At 41.5% G+C, this 21201-nt stretch overlaps 1 protein-coding gene across 1 annotated transcript; it reads right to left on the reverse strand.

Moving 5' to 3' along the window:
• Positions 1-723: 723 nt before the first annotated feature.
• gsg1 (germ cell associated 1) lies at positions 724-20717 on the reverse strand. Its single transcript, XM_078161812.1, has 5 exons — positions 20405-20717; positions 10630-10677; positions 10366-10530; positions 10179-10290; positions 724-1192 (listed from the first exon to the last, which is right to left on the reverse strand). The coding sequence occupies exons 1-5, from the start codon at positions 20697-20699 to the stop codon at positions 724-726; spliced, it is 1089 nt and encodes a 362-aa protein (XP_078017938.1). The 5' UTR covers positions 20700-20717.
• Positions 20718-21201: the final 484 nt, after the last annotated feature.

Raw genomic sequence — 21201 nt, forward strand, 5'->3', positions numbered from 1 at the left:
ATTCAGGTATCACTTTAGATTCTCAGTTGAACTTTGAGCCATGTGTGAATAATCTAATTAAATCCTGTTACTTCCACCTGAGAAATATTACCAAAATCAAATCAGCTGTCTTTTCCTGACCTACAAAAGCTTATTCATACTTTTTTATTCTCAGCATGGTTTAGCCTCGTTATACAGTTGAGCCTCTGACTACGTACGCTCCAAGTCCTGACCTGAGATCCTCGAGTCTACCCTCGCTAGAGAGAGAAAATCTGTTCATATATAGCTTTCTGTATGCTTTTTATGCCATTTTCCCCACTGGAAAACAGCGACAGGTTGCAAAAGAACACTCAACTTTGGGGGCTGAAAAGCTGCTGAAAAAAACAAAACAACGGTCACTAAAAATCGTCTAGTTTTTGGTCCGGCATGAGGCAAGCATCTTGCCAAGGTGACACTCCATCCTCCATCCCCTCCACCTCCCGAAAACAAAGTCAGCTCATGTACTACGTCACTTTAGAAACTGTGATATGATACATATTAAAAGTGCAAATGCCTCTGTGGTTTGCAGAAACGTACAGTGCCAATATTTTCTTCTGGCGAGTGGGCTGAACTGATTTTGATCAAAGCTGATTCATCAGGTCACTGGACTGCTGACTATGTAAAGTCAGACAATAAGAAACATTAAACTGCAATGCCAGGGCTGGCATCTGTCGTCTAGTCACAGAAGGACTCCAGTCTGGATATTCAAAGTGGGCTGTAGTCCTCCTCTGGTCCATACTGGCTCTCCTGGTGTGGAGGGAGGGTCAGGTGGACAGAGACGGACGGAGGAGGTGATGGAGATGGAGAGGGGAGGGACAGGCGGTGGAACGGTGATGCAGGCGCAGGGTGCGAGGGGGGAGGAGGGAAGGGGTCAGAGTGGGGTAGAGGCAGGGAGTGGGAGTGCGTGAGCCTCGGAGTGGAGGCCGGCACCTCTGCTGGTAGAGGCTTATAGTAGGGAGACAAGTGGGAGATCCGGGGAGGAGACGGGGGGCAGGCCAGGGTCATGGGTGGGTTCCCAGGGGTGTAATAAGGTGGCAGGAGCCCCACAAAGTTAAAGCTGCAGGCGTTGAGGCTGGAGCTGTGTCTGGGCCCCACCATCAGGACCTTCTTGGTGTAGTTGTTGAGAGTGGAGACACCGGCGGACATGCAGACGGTGAAGGCGAACCAGGCCACACTGATGGAGACAGAAACAGGAAGGGGAACATGTGGTTTGTGTTTGTGTGTTGACAAACATGTGCAGAAGGTGTGTAACCAAGTGTATAATGCGTCCACTTAGACTTTGACTTTAGGGAAAAGACTACAACCTGAAAAACCAGAAGAGCACGATTGTCTTCTTCTTCAGAAAGCAAAAACATCCTAAAACTTCCCCCCTTCCCTTCGCCTGTCCCTCCCCACAGACAGCACCATGCCACACGGCAAACACTCAGAACTGGTGTGAGAAATGTGAACAATCCACGGAACATCCCACCGTGGACTGGAGTCCCTCTGGGGTCCCTCTGGGGTACTGGCACCTCCCATGAAGGCTTGATAGGATTTGGATCTGGGGAATCTGGAGGCTAGGTGCGCCATTCCTGAGCTGTTCTCAAGATGTGGCATTGGACGCTATCGTATGGTATATGTATATAAACATACAACCCCAGTTCCAAAAATGTTGGGACTCTTTTTAAAACATAAATAAAAACAGAATGAAATGATTCGCAAATCCTTTTTTGATCTATATTCAATTGAATGTAGGCCAAGGACAAGATATTAAATGTTCAAACTGCTAAACTTTATTGCTTTTTGAAAATATACGCTAATTCTGAGTTTGATGCCTGCAACACGTTCCAAAAAATTTGGGCCAGAAGCACGTTTACCACTGTTACATCACCTTATCTAGGAGTTTGGGAACTGAGGACAATAATTGTTGAAGTTTTGAAATTAAAATTCTTTCCCATTCTTGCTTGATATACGACATCTGCTGCTCAACAGTCTGGGGTCTCCAATATCGTATTTTGGGTTTCATAATGCGCATTTTCAGTGACAGACAGGTCTGAACTGCAGGTCGACCAGTCCAGTACCTGCACTCTTAAACTTCGAAGCCACACTGTTGTAACATGTGTAGAGTGTGTCTTGGCATTGTCTTGCTTGAAGAAGCAGGGACGTCCCTGTAAAAGACGTCGTCTGGATGGCACCATATGTTTCTCCAGAACCTGTATGTACCTTTCAGCATTCATGGTTACCCATGATGCCATGGGCACTAAAGGCTCATTTATGCTCCCTTTACGTATGAAAATGTATACATCTGTTTCAAACGATGTTACCGTCACTGCCCACATACTTCCATGCGTCCTTTATGTTGACATGGATGTTAACCAATATATCCACCAGAGGGCAGCCCAGCGTCAAAAGTTTATGACAACAACAAACTCAAAAACAAACATGGCGACTGTGGAGGAGATATTGATAATGTAACTCTTGCATAAAAGACAAAAACAGAGGCAGTGTTGTAGGAGGCGGTGGTCGGTGAGGCCATTAAATACATCGCGACTGGAGGACGGAGAATTCTGCCGATGAGAGAAATTGAATTGTTCTTTCTTCTTCGTGTCTCACTAGAGCTACGTATCGGGTAGTGACAACAACACTGCCCCCATGGTTCCTGTATCCGTAAGCTTTATGGAAACGTGCAGAAATCTGGCGAAATGAACGCGGAGCACGGACAGAAGGCTCCGTCCGTATCTGGATCCATATTTAACGTTGAGCATAAATGGGCCTTAACACATCCATACCATCACAGATGCTGGCTTTGAACTCTGAGCTGGTAACAGTCTGGATGGTCCTTTTCCTCTTAAGCCCAGAGGACACGACGTCCATTAAAGTCTTGTCACACCACAGCACACTTTTCAACTTTGTGTCAGTCCATCTCAGATGAGCTCGGGCTCAGAGAAGTCGGCAGCGCTTCAGGATGTTGCTGATATCTGGCTTTAACTTTGCATGGTAGAGTCTTGACTGTCATTTGTAGACTGTTCCTGAGCCCATTTCCGAGTATCCTTTATGCAGTCATGTTGGTTTTCAATGCTGTGCCGTCTAAGGGGTCAAAGGTCACGGGCATTCAGTGTTGGTTTTCAGCCTTGTCCCTTACGTGCAGAGATTTCTGTGGATTCTCTGAATCTTTTGACGATAGGGTTTGCAAATTGTAAAAACTCTACATTTCTTGTGCTTTGAGACATATTCTTCAACAATTGGACTATTAGCCCACGCAGAGTGGTTGTGAACAGCTCAGCCTTGCAAGGATGTCCTTTCATACCCAATAATGATACTTAAATCTGTTACCAATTAACCTGTTCACCTGTGAAATGTTCCACACTGGTGTTTTTGAGCATCCCTCATCTTCCCTGGTCTTTTGTTGCCCCTGTCCCAACTTTTTTGGAACGTGTTGCAGGCAACAAATTCAGAATTCAATTTCAATTCAATTCAATTTTATTTATAAAGCCCAATATCACAAATCACAATTTGCCTCACAGGGCTTTACAGCATACGACATCCCTCTGTCCTTATGACCCCAGCGGTTAAGGAAAAACTCCCCAAAAAAAACCCTTTAACGGGGAAAAAAAACAGTAGAAACCTCAGGAAGAGCAACTGAGGAGGGATCCCTCTTCCAGGATGGACAGACGTGCAATAGATGTACAGAACAGATCAGCATAATAAATTAACAGTAATCCGCATGACACAATGAGACACAGAGAGAGAGAGAGCGAGAGAGAGAGAGAGATGCAGGTAATAACAGTAGCTTACAACAACATTATTGAAAGTAATAATATTAGAGTTATAGTTCTGGCTACTGTGGTACAATATGTTGAAAGTATGTATTAATATCTGGCAGTATACTTGTGTGACAATAGTCATATGTGTATAATAACAGTAGAGGTATGACTAATGACTAATGATGGCAGCAGCAGCAGGAGGCATCTGGCAGGACCACGGCAGCAGCACAACCACACACGTCACGCTGTCCAGGCACCGCTGCGGTATGAGTTAATCTGAGAGACAGTGGAGCACAAAGGCTCCGGAGAAGAAGCCGAGTTAGTGACATCCAGAATGGCCAAGTTAGCAAGATGCAGTAATAGAATACGAGAGAGAGAGAGAGAGAGAGAGAGAAGGAGAGAAGGTGCCCGGTGTATTATAGGGGGGTCCTCCGGCAGACTAGGCCTAAGTCAGCCTAACTAGGGGCTGGTACAGGGCAAGCCTGAGCCAGCCCTAACTATAAGCTTTATCAAAGAGGAAAGTCTTAAGTCTAGTCTTAAATGTGGAGACGGTGTCTGCCTCCCGGACCGTAACAGGAAGATGATTCCACAGGAGAGGAGCCTGATAGCTGAAGGCTCTAGCTCCTGATCTACTTTTGGAGACTTTAGGGACCATGAGTAACCCTGCGTTCTCAGAGCGCAGTGTTCTGGTGGGATAATATGGCACTATGAGCTCTCTAAGATATGACGGAGCTTGACCATTTAGAGCTTTATAAGTTAACAGTAGGATTTTAAATTCAATTCTGGATTTTACAGGGAGCCAGTGCAGTGAAGCTAAAACAGGAGAAATATGATCTCGTTTATAAGTTCCTGTTAGTACCCGTGCTACTGCATTCTGAATTAGCTGGAGAGTTTTTAAGGACTTACTAGAGCTACCTGATAATAGAGAGTTACAGTAATCCAGCCTTGAGGTAACAAAAGTGTGGACCAATTTTTCTGCATCTTTTCGGGTCAGGATAGACCTAATTTTCGCAATATTACGCAGATGAAAAAATGCAGTCCGTGAGGTTTGTTTTAAATGAGAATTAAAAGACAAATCTTGATCAATTATTACTCCGAGGTTTCTTACGGTAGTGCTAGAGGCCAGAGCAATGCCATCTAGAGAAACTATTTCATCAGATAAAGAGTCTCTGTGTTGTTTGGGTCCAAGAACAATAATTGCAGTTTTGTCTGAATTTAACATCAGGAAATTGGTGCTCTTCCAAGTTTTTATGTCTTTAAGGCAGTTTATGGAGTTTAGTTAATTGATTACTTTCTTCTGGCTTCATCGATAAATACAACTGAGCATCATCCGCAAAACAATGGAAATTTATAGAGTGATTTCTAATGATGTTACCTAAAGGAAGCATATATAGAGTAAATAGGATTGGTCCGAGCACAGAACCTTGCGGAACTCCAAAACAAACTTTGGTACGTAAGGATGATTCATTATGAACATCAACAAACTGAAAACGATCAGATAAATAAGATTTAAACCAGCTCAGTGCAGAACCTTTTAGGCCAATTAAGTGTTCATATTTGTGTGTTTATATTTACAAAAAACAATAAATTTTATGAGTCTGAACATTAAATATGTTGTCTTTGTATTGTATTTGATTGGAGAAAGGTCAAAAAAGATTTTTTTTCGTTCAATGACTGAATATATTTTGTCAAGTGGGATAACTAAATTTGATTTAGCCTGTGAGATATTAAAGTTGGACATTCAGATTTCCAATCAACTGTGATACTTCTTCTCTGGCACAACTTCATCGACTTCAAAGCCACATGGGAAAGTAAAAGAAGTCCAGCAATACAGTATATAGAACAATTTTACTGTCACACAGAGTACTTGAATTTGTCCCAAGAATCTGATTTGCTCGTGCCAAACACACTCAGGCGAGTTCATGATAGAACAAAGAGTTCCAGATTTCCAAAACAGCTGTAATACAGAAGTTGCTCTTCTGCTTTTTTTTTACAGCACCAACACAACTTGTCCCAGGAACCTGTTTTTCTTGTGCCAAGCAGACACACGTGAGATGATAACGGAACAATGAGTTCCAAAAAAATTATACAGTAATACAGAAGTTACCCTTCTGCTTTTTACATTGCCGACACAAGATGTTGTGCTGTTAGACCCTCCTGCAGATTTTATATGACTTAGAGATAAGGTTCAGTAGTTTGTTGTCACCGTTAAATATATCTGAATTTAATCAGTTAAAACTTCGCTAAGCCCCACCCCTTTGTGATAGTTGAACAAGCTGTCGCAGTAAGAATGGAGCCCACACTGTAACTAACTGCACTCCCTGAAGAAATATTATCATATTTTTGGACAAACAAAAGAGTGATTCCAGAGAGAAGCAGACAGAGGGGTCTACAGTCTGTGTTTGAAGGATATATCCAGGATGTCAAACTGACTCAGCAGCAACAACAGGTTAAAAAGACAAAGATAGTTAGAAGCTAAAGCTGAACTATAGGCTACAGATCACAGTGTAAAAGTGAACCACCACATCACTGCTGATTGCCACACAAGACAATGAATATAAAGGGAAACTTTGCTGATATTCAACCAGCTGTGCGGCATCACGGTGTGTGCAGATGAACAGTGTTTGACCTCTGCATCTGCGCACAGTGCAATGACACACAGCTGGTTGAATATCAACAAAGTTTCCCTGCTTCCCTTCACTGGTTCCTGTACAGCAGGGTCGGTCTTTAGGCCCGTTTCCACTGAAGAAGTTCCTGGTACTATTTGGGGGGCAGGAACTTTACAGGAACGTCCTCTCACTCGGCCCTCTCAACCGCTGTGCCTCCACTGAGAGGGCAGAGAAGGAGGAAGGTTCCTGTAAAGTTACCGGGATCTGGATATGACGTAATCGTTGCGCGACCATTTTGACCAGGGCGAAGTGGCAAATAAACAAACAAAGAACAACAACAACAAAGAAGAAGAAGCAGAAGTACGAAGCAGAAGTAAGAAGAAGAAAGCAGACATAAGAAAGACGATTATCAACATGGAAGGAGCTGAGGTGGTTGCTGGGTTTCTGGTGTGTCTCTTCGTTTACATGGCGGTGGAAGCTATGAACAAGAGGAGAATACGTCTGCTGAGTTTTAAAAAATGCTGGCTACTTTCTGTTGACGTCACATCCCGCCTTGAGTATATCCAATCGGCACTAAGTAAACCCCAAGCCCCACCCAGGAGTTTTTCGGGGCCGTTCTGAGTACCTACTCCGAGGCAGGGACTTGTTTAGCCCCTGTAAAAGTTCTGGAACTCTGTCCTTCGGGGGTGGTTCCTGCAGTGGAGACACGCACCAATGGCCCGGCCCCGTAAAATTACCCCGAAGTTCCTGCGGTGGAAACGGGCCTTTTGTTTCACTGTTATAATCATTACAAAGCAAAAGCAGCATGTGTATACATTCAGTAGACTATATCTTCAGTAGCTAGCTAGCTAATCCTACACTTTTCAGGGTTTGATTTTGGTTTTGGAACATGGAAGAAACGTACATCTTTTTCCAACCTCTCCAGGTAATGAGTATCATTAATACACGACGTGCCCCAGGCACAACATTTAGCTCCAAATCCACAAAACCAGCCAGAAAATGAAGGAAATCTGAAACGACTACATCAGAGGTAATGGAGGCTGGCCCGATGCTACGTTATGACTAGCCAGTCTGCGTCCCGGGGCGGGACTTAGCGAAGGGTCAATTTGAGAAGTTTGGTTGGTGCTAATTTTTTCAAGACAGAAATATGCCTCTATCAAAAAGGTGGAACGCTTCTCTTGTAGACGAGAGTTCCTCTGTAATGGAAAAAAGGAGGCGAGATGTTCACTGTAGCCCAGAACTATGGGACATATTTAGACCATTTATAAGGCAGCAGTTCTGATCTTTTTGAGAGCATGATTTTCTGAGTTGTCCCCCTGATCTGAGAGTGAAAGCAGAGTGTTAACTTCTGTATTAGACATAAGTGTCCACACTCAAATGGACCATCCTCCTCTGAGTAAACATGTTCTAACACAAAGAGGACTTTAAGTGTTTGTGGTGAAAGAGCAGCTCAGGCTGATCTGACCATTAGCTTTGAAGTTGTTTAATCATGCCTGAGGCCACGCGCTTGTGACACTGTCGTCAGAAGAGGCTGTCAAATATCAGAATGATGCCTTCAGGGCTGTTCGGCATTCAGGGCTCCTTTTTCCACAAAAACTCAGCAGAAGCTGTGGTGGCCAAATTGGGATTTTAAATTGACTGTGCTGCTACAAAGAATGCACAGCGTGTGTGGCGTGATTAGCTCAACGCAGGACACGCTGGAGGGACTACAACACCCAATGGGAGAGTGAAGCTGTCCCACATGAAGAGTTGAAGGAATCAGGTGTGGAAAAGGTTTGTCAGTGCAGAGTCTGAACCAAAAGAGCAGCAAGAAGAGAAAAACTTATTTTCATAGCATGAATTTAAGCTAGTCAGAACATTTTCCACCACACCACTGGGAACAACAAAATAGTTTTTAATGTTTGCTTTGCAAGTAGATGCACAGCCAAAACTCTCGGTACACTAAGTCTGAAAGGGAACAGCTAAGTTGACAGAGGATCTCTGTATGCTTGGATCCTTGTGACTCATTGCAGTTTCATTTAAAGGAGACCTACTACGCTCACTTTCAGGTTTATACTTGTAATTTGGGTTTCTACTAAAACATATTTACATCCTTTATATGTGCAAAAAAACATTATTTTCCTCATATTGTCTGTACTTTAACAACCGTATTCACCCTGACTGAAACACTCCTTGTGTCTCTTTAAGTCTCCCTCCTGCTCTGATTGGTCAGCGTTTCCCAGTCTAATATATCTTAGCATCTCTGCACCATCATAGAGTGTTGCAGGGATGACAACCTTGAAGTTCGCATCATCCTGGTTCCATCAACTAAAAGCCTGTGGGATTTTTCCATTGGATTTGGATTACTGCTGAAAATAAGCTCTATGTTAAACAAACATTTATGATATTTACATGTTTTGTTCAGCAAAATATTCTTTACAAATGAGCACCACTTTTATGATTTTTGAAGCGTAAATGAAAACGACAGAAGTAAAAAGCTAATGTTTTGATATAAACCAACTACACCACAGTCGTCTGACTTCAACGTTACACACAACAAGGCTGTAAAGCCACATTTGGCATGATGACACTTACATCCCTGACAATTTCCGTAGTCTCATTTAGCCACTTGTTAGCAACTGCCCTTCTGAAGACATGTAAAAGCTTCAGAATAAACGAATGGTGTATTTCCTCACATATTTTATTTCGTTGAACATCTTATTTCAGGCATCTAACTAAAAAAACATTTAAAAAACGCACTGACTTTGAGATGGAGAAACTAGAAGTGCCAAAATACTTCCAGGTTTTAGGAATTATTCCTGCACCTGCATTCCTCTATGTGACAGAATATATCAGCACTTTCTACCATGGAAAATTACTAATAAAGTCTTGACCCATCTGAACCTAAATCTTCCCAAAAGGACAAGTTCCAGCAGGAATAGGATCCGAAGTAGGACGGAAAGTAACAACACGTGGAACCAAGTTTACATGTTTCCCTGTTGTTAGCATGTAGCTACATGTAGCAGTGGAGGCTACATAATGTAAAAACTTGCAAAACATGAATGGAGCAGATGACCATATAAAGAAATCCGTCCCAAGCTGATATCATCTTGTAGCAAAAGTAGAAAAAAACATTGGAAACAGAATATTCAGAGCCGTCTGAAGCCTGAGGTTATGGCTCCCAGGGATTACTTTTCAGCATCTCATCCCAACTTGTCAAATACCAACGCTCGGTCAGTGACCATACATGTCAAATTATGACGCTGTAGGTACCCCTCTGCATCTGTTTTGGACACTCAGGGACGGCGTGTCAATTTACACTCGTTACATGCATTGTGTCGTTTCAAAATAAACGTTTCTGCTCCTTGAATTAACTTAGAACGGGAGTAAAAAAAAAATGGTTTTATGTTTACTTTCTTGGGTTTAGGCAACAAAAGCACGTCCTTGGATTTAAAAAAAAAACACCATGATTTGGCAGACCATAAGTACGTTTATTATCAACTTAATGTAACGTTACGTGACATACGCCAAGTCACATACATAACTACCGTAGTATGCTACACATACTAGCACACTACAATGTTATTAAAATAATTCGACTGACTTTTTGTGTCACACAGGAAACAAACAGCGCTCTACCGAGTGAAAGTTTGGAGTTTGTTTCCCACCTGCCTGATGCAGACTTTCTCACTCCTTATATTATGGCAGTTGCTCAGAGCGTCAAAAAATGGCCCTTATTATTTCAAATGATAAGAACATCCAACATTGTCACATTATATATATGACAGAGAACAAGGAAAGGTAAATAGATCCCTTTTAATGAACTCACTAGAACGCCCAGGAGTAGCCATAGCTGTGAGGCTTGAAATCCTCTGGTCCATTTGAAGCAGTGGTCTGAAACACCTGCATGAACATCATGTGACCCACCATCCCAAGCAGACCTGTGAACACAGCAGTAAACATATATTATATTACATTATATGTCGGCACCAGTCTGACTCTAAAAACAGCCGTACCTCCCAGGACGGTGAAGACAGCAGCGAAAGCATTGAGCAGCTGGCCCCAGCGCTGCGTGGAGGGGCACCAGGCCCTGATACACAACTGCACAGACAGCAGTGTGCAGCTGATTACCAGCAGACCGACATACATGATCTCCATCGACAGTGACAGCCACATCATCGCTGTGGAGGGAGGAGGAGAAGAAGCTGAGCACAAAGACATGAAGGTTTGGATTTTAAACTGTCAGCCGAGCTGCAGGAGAACATGATGACTGCCTTTACCTTTTTCAGATCCTGGAGTCAAAGTATAAAAGCCTCGACACTTCTCCTCTGGGAAACAAAAGAAACATGTAAATGTAGAGAGAAACTCAAAACAGTTTTAATCAGTTAGCTTTATGCCAACAAGCAAAGTGGGTGTTTGCACTGAGCGAGTGGCAGAGTCACAAGTAAGTCTCAACAGTCCCCCTCCCACTGTGGCCCTGGTTAATCAGTCCCACCTTCCCCAACTATGACACCCCTGATTGGTTTAAACAAAGTGGATCATCTGGGGAACTCGACTTTCTGGGAATAAGTTGATTCAGGAAATGGAGGGAAATTCAATGATTTGTGGCACACTTTTTAAACAGCATACTTTTTAATCTTTGGGCCTAGGAGAAGGTATCAAGCAGCTTTAACTCAAAAGGGTTCAAGTCCAAGTGAAGTCACGAGTCAAGTTGCATGTCTTCTTTGATTTTGTCGAGTCTAAAGTAATCAAATATGTGACTCGAGTCTGACTCAAGTCCAAGTCATGCGATTGAACTCCACACCTCTGGATGGTGGTCTGTTAAGAAACCACCACAGCGGTGATATTTCACCATGTAGTCTCCTTTGTTTCCAAAAGGAACTGAGTCCAAAAATCCTCCAGCCTGTGCATATAATACTATATTGTGCAGTTAAATTAACACTGCAGTCTAATTACTGTGTGATTAACCAGACTGAGGTAAAAGTGTCGACATGGCCTGAAGTAACCTGATGAGAGATTATGGGATTTATTTGGTATAAATCTGGAAGGATGGGGCAGATGGGGAAAATCTAGCGTCACAAAGTAACACTCAGTGTGTCTTGTCTGTCATTTGTGGTTTAATTTAAACATTTTGTTTTCACCTCTGAGTGCGTTTTTTTTTTTTTACCACCACTGTTGGTGATGCTATTAAGAGAGAAAGTAAAAATAGAAGCAACCTGTTTCTGCAGTCGGTTAAGCTTCTTTGTGGCTTGTTTACCAGTGTGCTTACATGGCAGCTGCAATAATCAGTGTACCGTATTTGGCTCTGAACTACGGCAACACACAAGAAAACAGATGCAAAGGGACTAAACTTGACAACATATGTGAAGCATTTCAGAAAAAAATGAGAAAACACAACCAGTGTCAAGTGCTGGTCCTCATGTGCTTGTGTTGTGCCAAATTACACTGGGTTGTTTTTTCTGTTTTTGCACTTTGCAGAGTTTTTTTTGCAAATGTGTGTGTCGCCAAAATGGTCAGATTGAGGTAACAGTGATGCATAGTGTTTAAATGGTTTGAAGTAAACTGATGGGAGATTGTTGATGATGGTTTTCATCTGCAAAATAGTTTTTTTTTTCTCCATTGCTAGCGATGCAATTAAAAGAAAATCAAAACAACCTGTTTGTGCGGTCGGTTAAGCTTCTTTGTGACTCAGTCTTTCAGCCTATTTATTCAGCCAATTTTAATTTAGTTAGGGACTGAACCAAACAGGGCAGGTGTGAAAGCACCCTAAGTTTTCAAAGGACTGCTTTTATTTATTTGAGAGGACTTTTATTTCCTAATGCTACAATTGTTTCCCGGCTCTATTTATTTCCATCTGTTTAAATAACCATTAAAATATTGGTAGAGTGTCAAAATTCCATGAAACATACGGCCGATACATTCAGCATGTTACAGCTTACACGGAGGAACACTGATGGAAACACAAAGTAAAATACTTATCTGTGTTATTTTTTAAATGGAGGAAATTAACACAAAGCTAAAAACCGCAGGTCCTACACTTCAGTTTGATGTATAATTTGCAGGGTTTAAAGAAATCCAGCTGCCACACCAGGCTTTTGTGTACTACTCAGGCACATGACACCTCCTCCTCCTAATGGAAGAGTGATAGTCGGATCGGTCAGCTCTGAGCTCGCTGCCTGCTGTGCGCTGACTCGTCGGGGGCGATTACAGAGTAAAGTGATCACTTTTCAATAATGTGTAGTAAATTAACCACGAGTTAGTGAAATCAAAGTCATACGTTGCAATCAGAGTGGCCATGATAAGACTCGTTTTAAAGAAACAGTCAGTGATGGCTTTTTTCCCTTGAATAATAACGAGCAACTTGGGATAGAATATCTGGAAAATATCTGTTTCCATCACTTGTGCTTTCCCGAATAACGTATTCAAACACAGCTTTTTCCCCACAGCAATAAGGTCTTTGAACAAATTCCTATACACAGGATGAATCTTTTTTTATGGTTATAATTACTACACTAAATGTACAATATTAACAGATGTACTATGTGTAGTTTTTAACTTATTAAATGTATTTACTGTTTATTATTTATTATTCTGTGGATGGTTGAATGTATGGAGGATGTGGTTTTTAACTGTCAGCGCCTCACAGGAATAGCACTCCTAATTTTGTTGCGTTTTTTAACAATACAATAACAATAAAGGCATTCGAATTCTGATTTCAGATTTGGGTACATTCATGAGAACAACGTCACACAAATTATAGTTCAACAATATTTGAAACTCTCCATAACAACATACTGTCGTTACTACATTAAGTGGGACATTTAAGGGGAATTTATACTTGTGCGGCAGACCCTTCGCCGTTGTGAGTATTTATACTTGTGCGGTGGTGTGTCTGTGTCACTCTGCAGTTACACCTCCAAAACTAATCGGCGGTGGAGGTTTCAGTGAAGTGCTGTAAAGTTTAGTTGATTCAAAACACACATTAAACACACATTAACCATGGCTTAATACAGACAATTTCAAACACAAGTACACAAATCAGCTTCACTATAACTCGCAGCATTCACAGACAAACACTTGTCTTTATCTGGACACATTTTCCCCACAAATACAACATGCTAACGTTATTAGCACAAGCCTATGGCATTATACATTGAATAAATTAGCCTAGTGGCTAACGGACATTTCCTCTACTAAATGAAGCCAGGGACAACAGCAACATTTAACAAAGGTAATGTTACAAAATTCGGCTCCATTACAACTCACAAGGTTCACTGACAAAACAACTGTCTTATACTAAACACGTTTTTCAAACAAATACAACATGCTAATGTTATTAGCACAAGCCTATGGCATTTTACATTGTATCCACCTTATTTTCAAACACAGAAGTAAATAGTGATCAACTTCCGTTTTTTTTGTGCGTGACTTCCGGTCAGCCGCTTTCCCTCATGCTTTCCCTTACCGGAGCTAACGGTGCAAGCTAATTTTTTTTCAATTTTCAGTTGTTTATGTTAGTCAATCAGTTAATTAGTTAGTTAGTTAGTTAGTTAGTTAGTCTGTGTATTTTGTATAACGTTAGATAACTGTGCCCATGTTTCCGTTATAACGGAAATTTATTCCCTCTAAACGCGAATAAATCGCACGTCATTCATAAACTATGAACCAAAAAAGCACAATCTATCCCGAGTGAGACAAACTGCTTGACCCCCGTCTCTAGTGTACCAGCAGAGAACCTGCAGAACCGAATCAGCAAAAAAACACACCGGGCTACACAGCCTCTCTACCTGAGCAGCTGAAGCTGCGGCTCGCACCCTCAACACACAGACACACAGACGGTGCTTCTGCATGCCAGCCAAACGTGTGCGCAACTGTGAGAAATAAATATGTGAGGTGTACACTGCTTTTCTATCTTTTTTTCCCTTTTCTTTCTTTCTTTCTGTCAGCGACATACACTCCTAACACAGGACGGGTTGTTTTTATTGACTGAGTTGATCATTAAGCCATAGTGATGCGCGGATCAGCTCTGATAGCACCTGAATCAGCATGTACGCATCAACCATCCAGCCGTTACAACATGATTGAGCTAGCAAAGCAGTGTTGTGTTGCTATGTGTGGTATTTATTCAGTTTTGGGAAATCACGATGTCTAGAAAGCATCAGTGGCTGCAGCTGACAGGGACAGCTAACGTTAACACTAGCAGCAAAGCTAGCATCAGGATCTTCATCCGTTAAAAGCCTCCCGTTGTCGGATACGACATGAAACTACTCCAATTAGCTCAATCATGTTGTAACTAAGACATCCGCTGGAAAAAATATTTTTTTCACGGGCCACTTTGTGAGTTTAGTGAGTTATTACAGACACGGCTAACGGCTAACAGCTAACGGTTAGCCCAGCTAATCTATGATAACCATGTTATTAATTACACACAGAGAAAATACTAATGTTTGTTCAGTCATTGTGTTTATAGACTTTACAAACATCAGATTAGTCTAAACGGTGATATAGTGACGTGAAAAATGTGATATATACATATATATATATATATATAGCTAAACTCAGCAAGGTAAACAACAAGGCGATTCCCATTTACACAGTGGTAAGAGTGCTGGACAGGAAGTGTCGCACAAAAAAACGGAAGCTGGCTGCGTTCTGTTTTGCCTCCGTGTTTCCGTGAAAAATAAGGTGGATAAACTAGGGCCCGACCAATTTATCAGCCGGCCGATTTAATCGGCCGATTATAGCCATTAGTAAATAATCGGCAATCGACCAAAAGTTGGTCTATTGATGCCGATGTTAACACTTGTATTTTCATCACTAATAAAATGCAGGGAATATGGTGTTTTACTTAGAAATGATGTCCTTGCGTTAGTTGCACTATAACCTACCTCTGTTAAACTGGCAATAATAAGAACTCTGGTACTGTGAACATACATGTGAATGTCTTAATTCATATAGACTTTGCATGATTATTTTATTTCCCAGAGGTTTACTGCCTTTTTGCACATCATATTTTTGATTTATTTTGTGTTCAAATTGTTCATATGCTGCTTGTTCCACACAATTTCTGATAATAAAAGCATTTGAAAATAGTAAAATGTTCTTCCTTCAATTTATATCTTTGTAACAAGTGTTTGAACTATATGTAAGCCATCAAAAGCAAGTATTTCGGGGGTTTTTAAATTGAAAAACGTAAAAATTCAGTTATCAGATTTTTTTATTCCATAATATCGGAATCGGCATCGGCCCCAAAAAATCCATATCGAAGGGCCCTAGTATAAACTAGCCTAGTGGCTAGCGGACTTCTCTCTTCTTGTATGAAGCCAGGGACAACAGCAACATTTAACAAAGGTAACAAAATTTAGCTCCATTACAACTTACAAGGTTCACAGACAAAACAACTGTCTTATACTTAACACCCTTTCCAAACAAATATAACATGCTAACGTTATTAGCACAAGCCTATGGCATTTTCCATTTTCCATCTGAAGCCAGGATAAATCACACACAAGACTTAAAATGCTATTTTTCTGGAAGCTTTATTGTCTTCACAATTTATTGTTTCTTATCTGTGAAATTAAAGTAAAGTATAAATTCCGCCTTATAGCTCTTGTAGCAGGGGCAGATTAAGAGGACTGGTGTTTGTGTTCACCACTGCCAACTATTACCAAACTATTAATTACAAACTGCAGACTGATTTATATAATTGACAACATGCGTCAGTTGAAACTTTTGGCTGAGCTTCAGTATCATTCAAACTCAATCCTTAAAATCAGTTGCAAATCAGCCACAAATGAGACGGTTAAAAACCCAGCCGATGTTTGTGAATCTTATTAACCTTTCTCTCCCTGGGTTTCTAATCCATAATTGAGTCATGCTGTTGAAGTCTAAATCTCTGCGAGCAGAACACACACTGATGATAATCCTCTTTGGGCTGAGCACGTACCCAAACACACACTTGCTCAGACACACACACATATACAAATACAAATTAACACACCCGAGGCCTCAATTCGTAGCATCACCTTGGATCGCCTCTCCTCCTGTGACCTACTTCATTGTCTGTCACACTAGTGCCACACTTAGCTCGCTTCACTTCCTGTATCTGTGCCAGTCCTTATCTCACCTTGGGAATCCTCTACTACACACAGCCTGATGGGCACATATGGCCAGGAGCAGGCTGATGAAATCCCTTACGATGATACTGATTGTTTACTGTAAACTCAGTTAGAACTGAGGTCCGTCGTGCTTCGGTATAAATTTCTTTGTATAAATCATGTGTTCTCTCTTTTATTAATTTCCTCCACCTGATAATCCCTCTCAGGGTCACATCTGGACGTTATTTATGTTTGAAAGAACCTGAGCAACTTCGGCTTTTGACCTTCCTTTGTGATGAGTTAGGTGTTTTATTTCAGCTGGCTGGACAGGGGATTTATTTCACATTAACACCTTTTTCGACCCATTTTCTCTTTTTAGGTACAACTAAACATGGGACAATTTCATGTCACAATGATCCTGACCTAAATAATTGCTATTCGTGACGTTATCCTGACAATCATCATCATAAGCCTAAAACTCTTAAAATGGCATTGTAAATCCTGGAATCAATTTAGCTTGGATTTTGTTGAGACAAATATTTTTACTGCATAACAGATATGACACACATCTTTTTTTCAACTTTGTCTTCTAAAATTTACATTTGTACGTTAGTGAACTGCTTTTATTTTAATTACGTTATCATGAGAGACAACTTATCTTTCAGGTAAGGAAACACTACATTCATCTACTCTACCACAGAGGCTTCACAAGGATGGGGTCGGGGAATACGAAGCGCAGGACTTTGACACATGAACCTCAGGTTCTTGTCCAGACTCCTGCATTAAGTTTAGGCAACAGAAGCACTTTGGTTAAGGTCAGGTTAAGATCGTGATTTCGGGGAAGTGTTGAACAGAAAATCCCGCAAACTGCTCCTGCTCAGCTTCACAATTTATTAGTAACCCTAACTTTCCAGTCCTCCTAAACCTTTGTCAAGAGTGTTCAACACCATTATTTCCAACACTGAGCTTAGACAGAAACTGCCCCACCCATCTCACAGGCTAAGTGTTAATAAAAAAGGTTTCAGTATCAGCGTTTTTGCAACTTCTCAGATAAGTTAACAGAGTGGTGCAGGAATGAGTCCTAAAACACAGAAATGAGTTAGCATTTTAGCACTCGAGGTTCCTTCATCTCGAAGACAGTGGGTTTTTTATAATGGATTTTTGGTTAGATGCCTGAAATAAGGTCCGTGTTTAACACAAGCTTAAGAGATTTTCATGTTTTAGTTCTACGACATAAAATACGTCAGTAAATACCCCCACTTGTAAATCAATTACTTTTAGCTATTTCAATTTACCATTACTTTAAGCTAACTATTTCAGCTTTTATTCATTACTTTGAGCTATTCCAAATATCCTGTACTTTAGCAAAATAGTAGCCTGAGTGTCAGACTGAAGCTCCCAGAACCTTCAGTCTGACATGGCTTCCATTGAAGGCGATTTACAAGGGGGAGGGAATTTGATTTTTCCCTAACCAATCAGTAGAGATCAACGACTCACCCAGAATGATGTCATTGATGTCATTAGTATCCATGCCTCGGGGGTGCCGAAAACAAGCGAGCATTGCCCGTTTAAAATGCCTCCATCGTTGTGCACACCCAGCTGCATCGCCGTTAAATCCAGTTTAGCAGCTTCTTTAATTTGGTCCTCCATTAACGTGAGTAGTGGCGAAATACCTCGATAGCATCGTTAATGTGGTCTGTAGGATCTGTAGCGGTCGCCATTGTTGCTATCCTCACCAGTTACCCACCGGCGTACAGCTTGACGTCAGCGTGGCGCTGATTGGCTAATCGCTAGTCCCACCCTCACCCCCGGCGTTCATTGGTCCGTCCATTGCTTGGACGAGATAAATCGCAAATTCATTGCAGTATGCCAGACCAGAGATGCAAGCCTACTCAGTTGAGTGGGCGGGGTCTATGGTCTGGAACCAGGCTAGCAAAATAGATCAATTGTTTATCTATCACTTTAAGCAAATTACCTCAGTTATTTATCCATTACTTTTAGCTTTTTCAATTGTTTATCTATCACTTTTAATTGTTTAATTTGTTTATCCATTACTTTACATTACAGTAAATACCCTCCTTGTAAATATTATCGCTTTTATGTGTCTTAAAAAAGGCGGTTGCTAACAAGTGGCTAAATCAGATGGCCCACCAAACACAGCTTTACAGCCTCGTTGTGGTGACGACATTTAAGTCATATGACTGTGGTGTGTTTTGTTTTTAGCCTAACGTTAGCTTTTTACTTCTGGCGACTGCATTTAGGCTTCAAAACTCATAAAACTGGTATCCATTTGTAAGGATTATCTTGCTGAACAAAACATATGAGTATAATATACTTTTGTCTGCCAGAGCTTATTTTCTGCAGTTATCTTAAATCCAATGGAAAAATCCCACAGGCTTTTTGACGAGGGAACCTGGGTGATTTAAACTCCCACATTGGCCCACAAATAAACTTTCCTGCAGCACTCGATTAGCAACATTTCCTCATTATGTTAAGAGAAAAGCTAATTTGCTCGGCATTATGTTTCCCTAAAAATACTCAGCTGTTTCAGTTAGTTGTATATAAACTTAATTTCTAGAAGATGGGGATGATTTTTTTTAATGAAAGTCATTTTTACTGAGAAACAATCTTTTCACCTATTTGAAATCATCGTATCTACTGATATGAAATATGCCGATGCTTAATAAAGATCTTTTGCATTTTTTTTAGGTTGTTGCGTACACAGTTGGCCCGAGGATATCAGGTCGGCCGAGTCAGTAATCTCTTTCAAGTCCTCTCTCAAAACATAATTTTATCCGAGATTTTACTGAGTTTTAAGTTCATTTAAACTGTCTTCTGTTTCTAGCCTGAGTGTCAGACTGAAGCTCCCAGAACCTTCAGTCTGACATGGCTTCCATTGAAGCCGATTTACAAGGGGGAGGGAATTTGATTTTTTCCCTAACCAATCAGTAGAGATCAACGACTCACCCAGAATCTGACGTCATTAGTATCCATGCCTCGGGGTGCCGAAAACAAGCGAGCATTGCCTGTTTAAAATGTCTCCGTCGTCGTGCACGCCCAGCTGCATCGCCGTTAAATCCAGTTTAGCAGCTTCCTTAATTTGTCCTCCATTAACGCGAGTAGTGGCGAAATACCTCGATAGCATCGTTAATGTGGTCTGTAGGATCTGTAGCGGTCGCCATTGTTGCTATCCTCACCAGTTACCCACCGGCGTACAGCTTGACATCAGCGTGGCGCTGATTGGCTAATCGCTAGACCCCTGGTGTTCATTGGTCCGTCCAGCGTTTGGACGAGATAAATCGCAAATTCATTGAAGTATGCCAGACCAGAGATGCAAGCCTACTCAGCTGAGTGGGCGGGGTCTATGGTCTGGAACCAGGCTATTCTGTTTCCTGTTTCTACACACTAGTGTTTTTATCAGTACTTTTTAAAAATTGTTGTTTTCATATCTTGTCTGTTTTAATTATTAACATGTAAAGCACTTTGTAATCTCTTTTGAAAAGCACTTTATAAATAAGGATTATTATTATCATTGTAGAGAGCAGAGTCTCTTTTATTTTTTGTAGCAGCTGTGTCTTTGGGTGGTGCTGCACATATTATTCTTGATTATTCCGTGCGGAAATTCACCATGACCAACTTATTGTGTGTGGGGTTTTTTTTCCACAATCGGATACAATTGCATCCCTAAACACATGGGTGTAGATTTCAGGGGGGATGTGGGGGTCACATCCCCGTCAATATTTAGAACAAGTGCATTTGTCCTCCCCAATAAAAATATGGAAGTAGCATAGGACACTGACAAAATAAAATACATTTTTACCATAAACTGACATGGCAAATGCACATATTGTTGCAGAAAATGAAATGTTTCAAGCTCAATATTTTCTGGTGTCCCTCCACATGTTGAAATGAAACCTGAACATTTTCAATCTGTCTCATATTTTGTTTCCTCTCTTACCCCATGCGTCTGTGTAGATGTTCTCCTGGCACATGACGAACAGGCCAGTATGAAAGCTGGGGAAGACAAAGCGATCGTCCCCCGTCTCCCAGGAGAACTGGATGTTGGAGTTGGAGAGGCCGGGGACGGGGATGCAGTTGCTCTGCTTGGTGGCTGAACACAGTGGCTTTGGCACCTTCTGTTTACCCACGCACCAGTAGGAGGACATGAGGGCCATGCCGCCCATGAAGAGAGACACAACTGTTTGGAGGAAGGACAGACGTGGGGAGCGCATCTGCTGCAGGAACGCCATCATGAAGGAGTTAAATGAGGACCTGGGCTGGTGGAGGAAGAGTGGAGAGACAGAAGTGCATATTGAGAAATGTATGTTATAATAATATCCAAAACATATTCAAAAAGTATCATGTCAGCACTAAATGTTATACGTCTGACAGCGGAGTAGAAGTTTCTCATTGTTAATCTACTTGACTTCAGGTACACCTCCACTCCTGCACGTCACTAAAAATATCACCAGCATGTTATTAGTTTCCAAGGAGAAGCAGCTCTGGCCAATTGCCTGAGATGATTAGCGAGGTGTTTGAAAGAGAAGGTGCGGGGGAGCCAGTGGTTTTACATGACTAATCACATTTAAAGAATAAAAAGACCGTGACAGAAAATCAGCACACTACTGGTAATTGGTGGGAAGACAGACAGCTGAATCAGAGGAAAATAGGTGAAAATTGCTGTCACCATGGAACCTCTCCTGGAGACAGATGCTCAAACCAATACCTCTGAGCACTTGACGTCAAGTAGTGAAT

This window comes from Epinephelus lanceolatus, chromosome 18 (assembly GCF_041903045.1).
Source record: "Epinephelus lanceolatus isolate andai-2023 chromosome 18, ASM4190304v1, whole genome shotgun sequence".
Lineage (NCBI taxonomy): Eukaryota > Metazoa > Chordata > Actinopteri > Perciformes > Serranidae > Epinephelus > Epinephelus lanceolatus.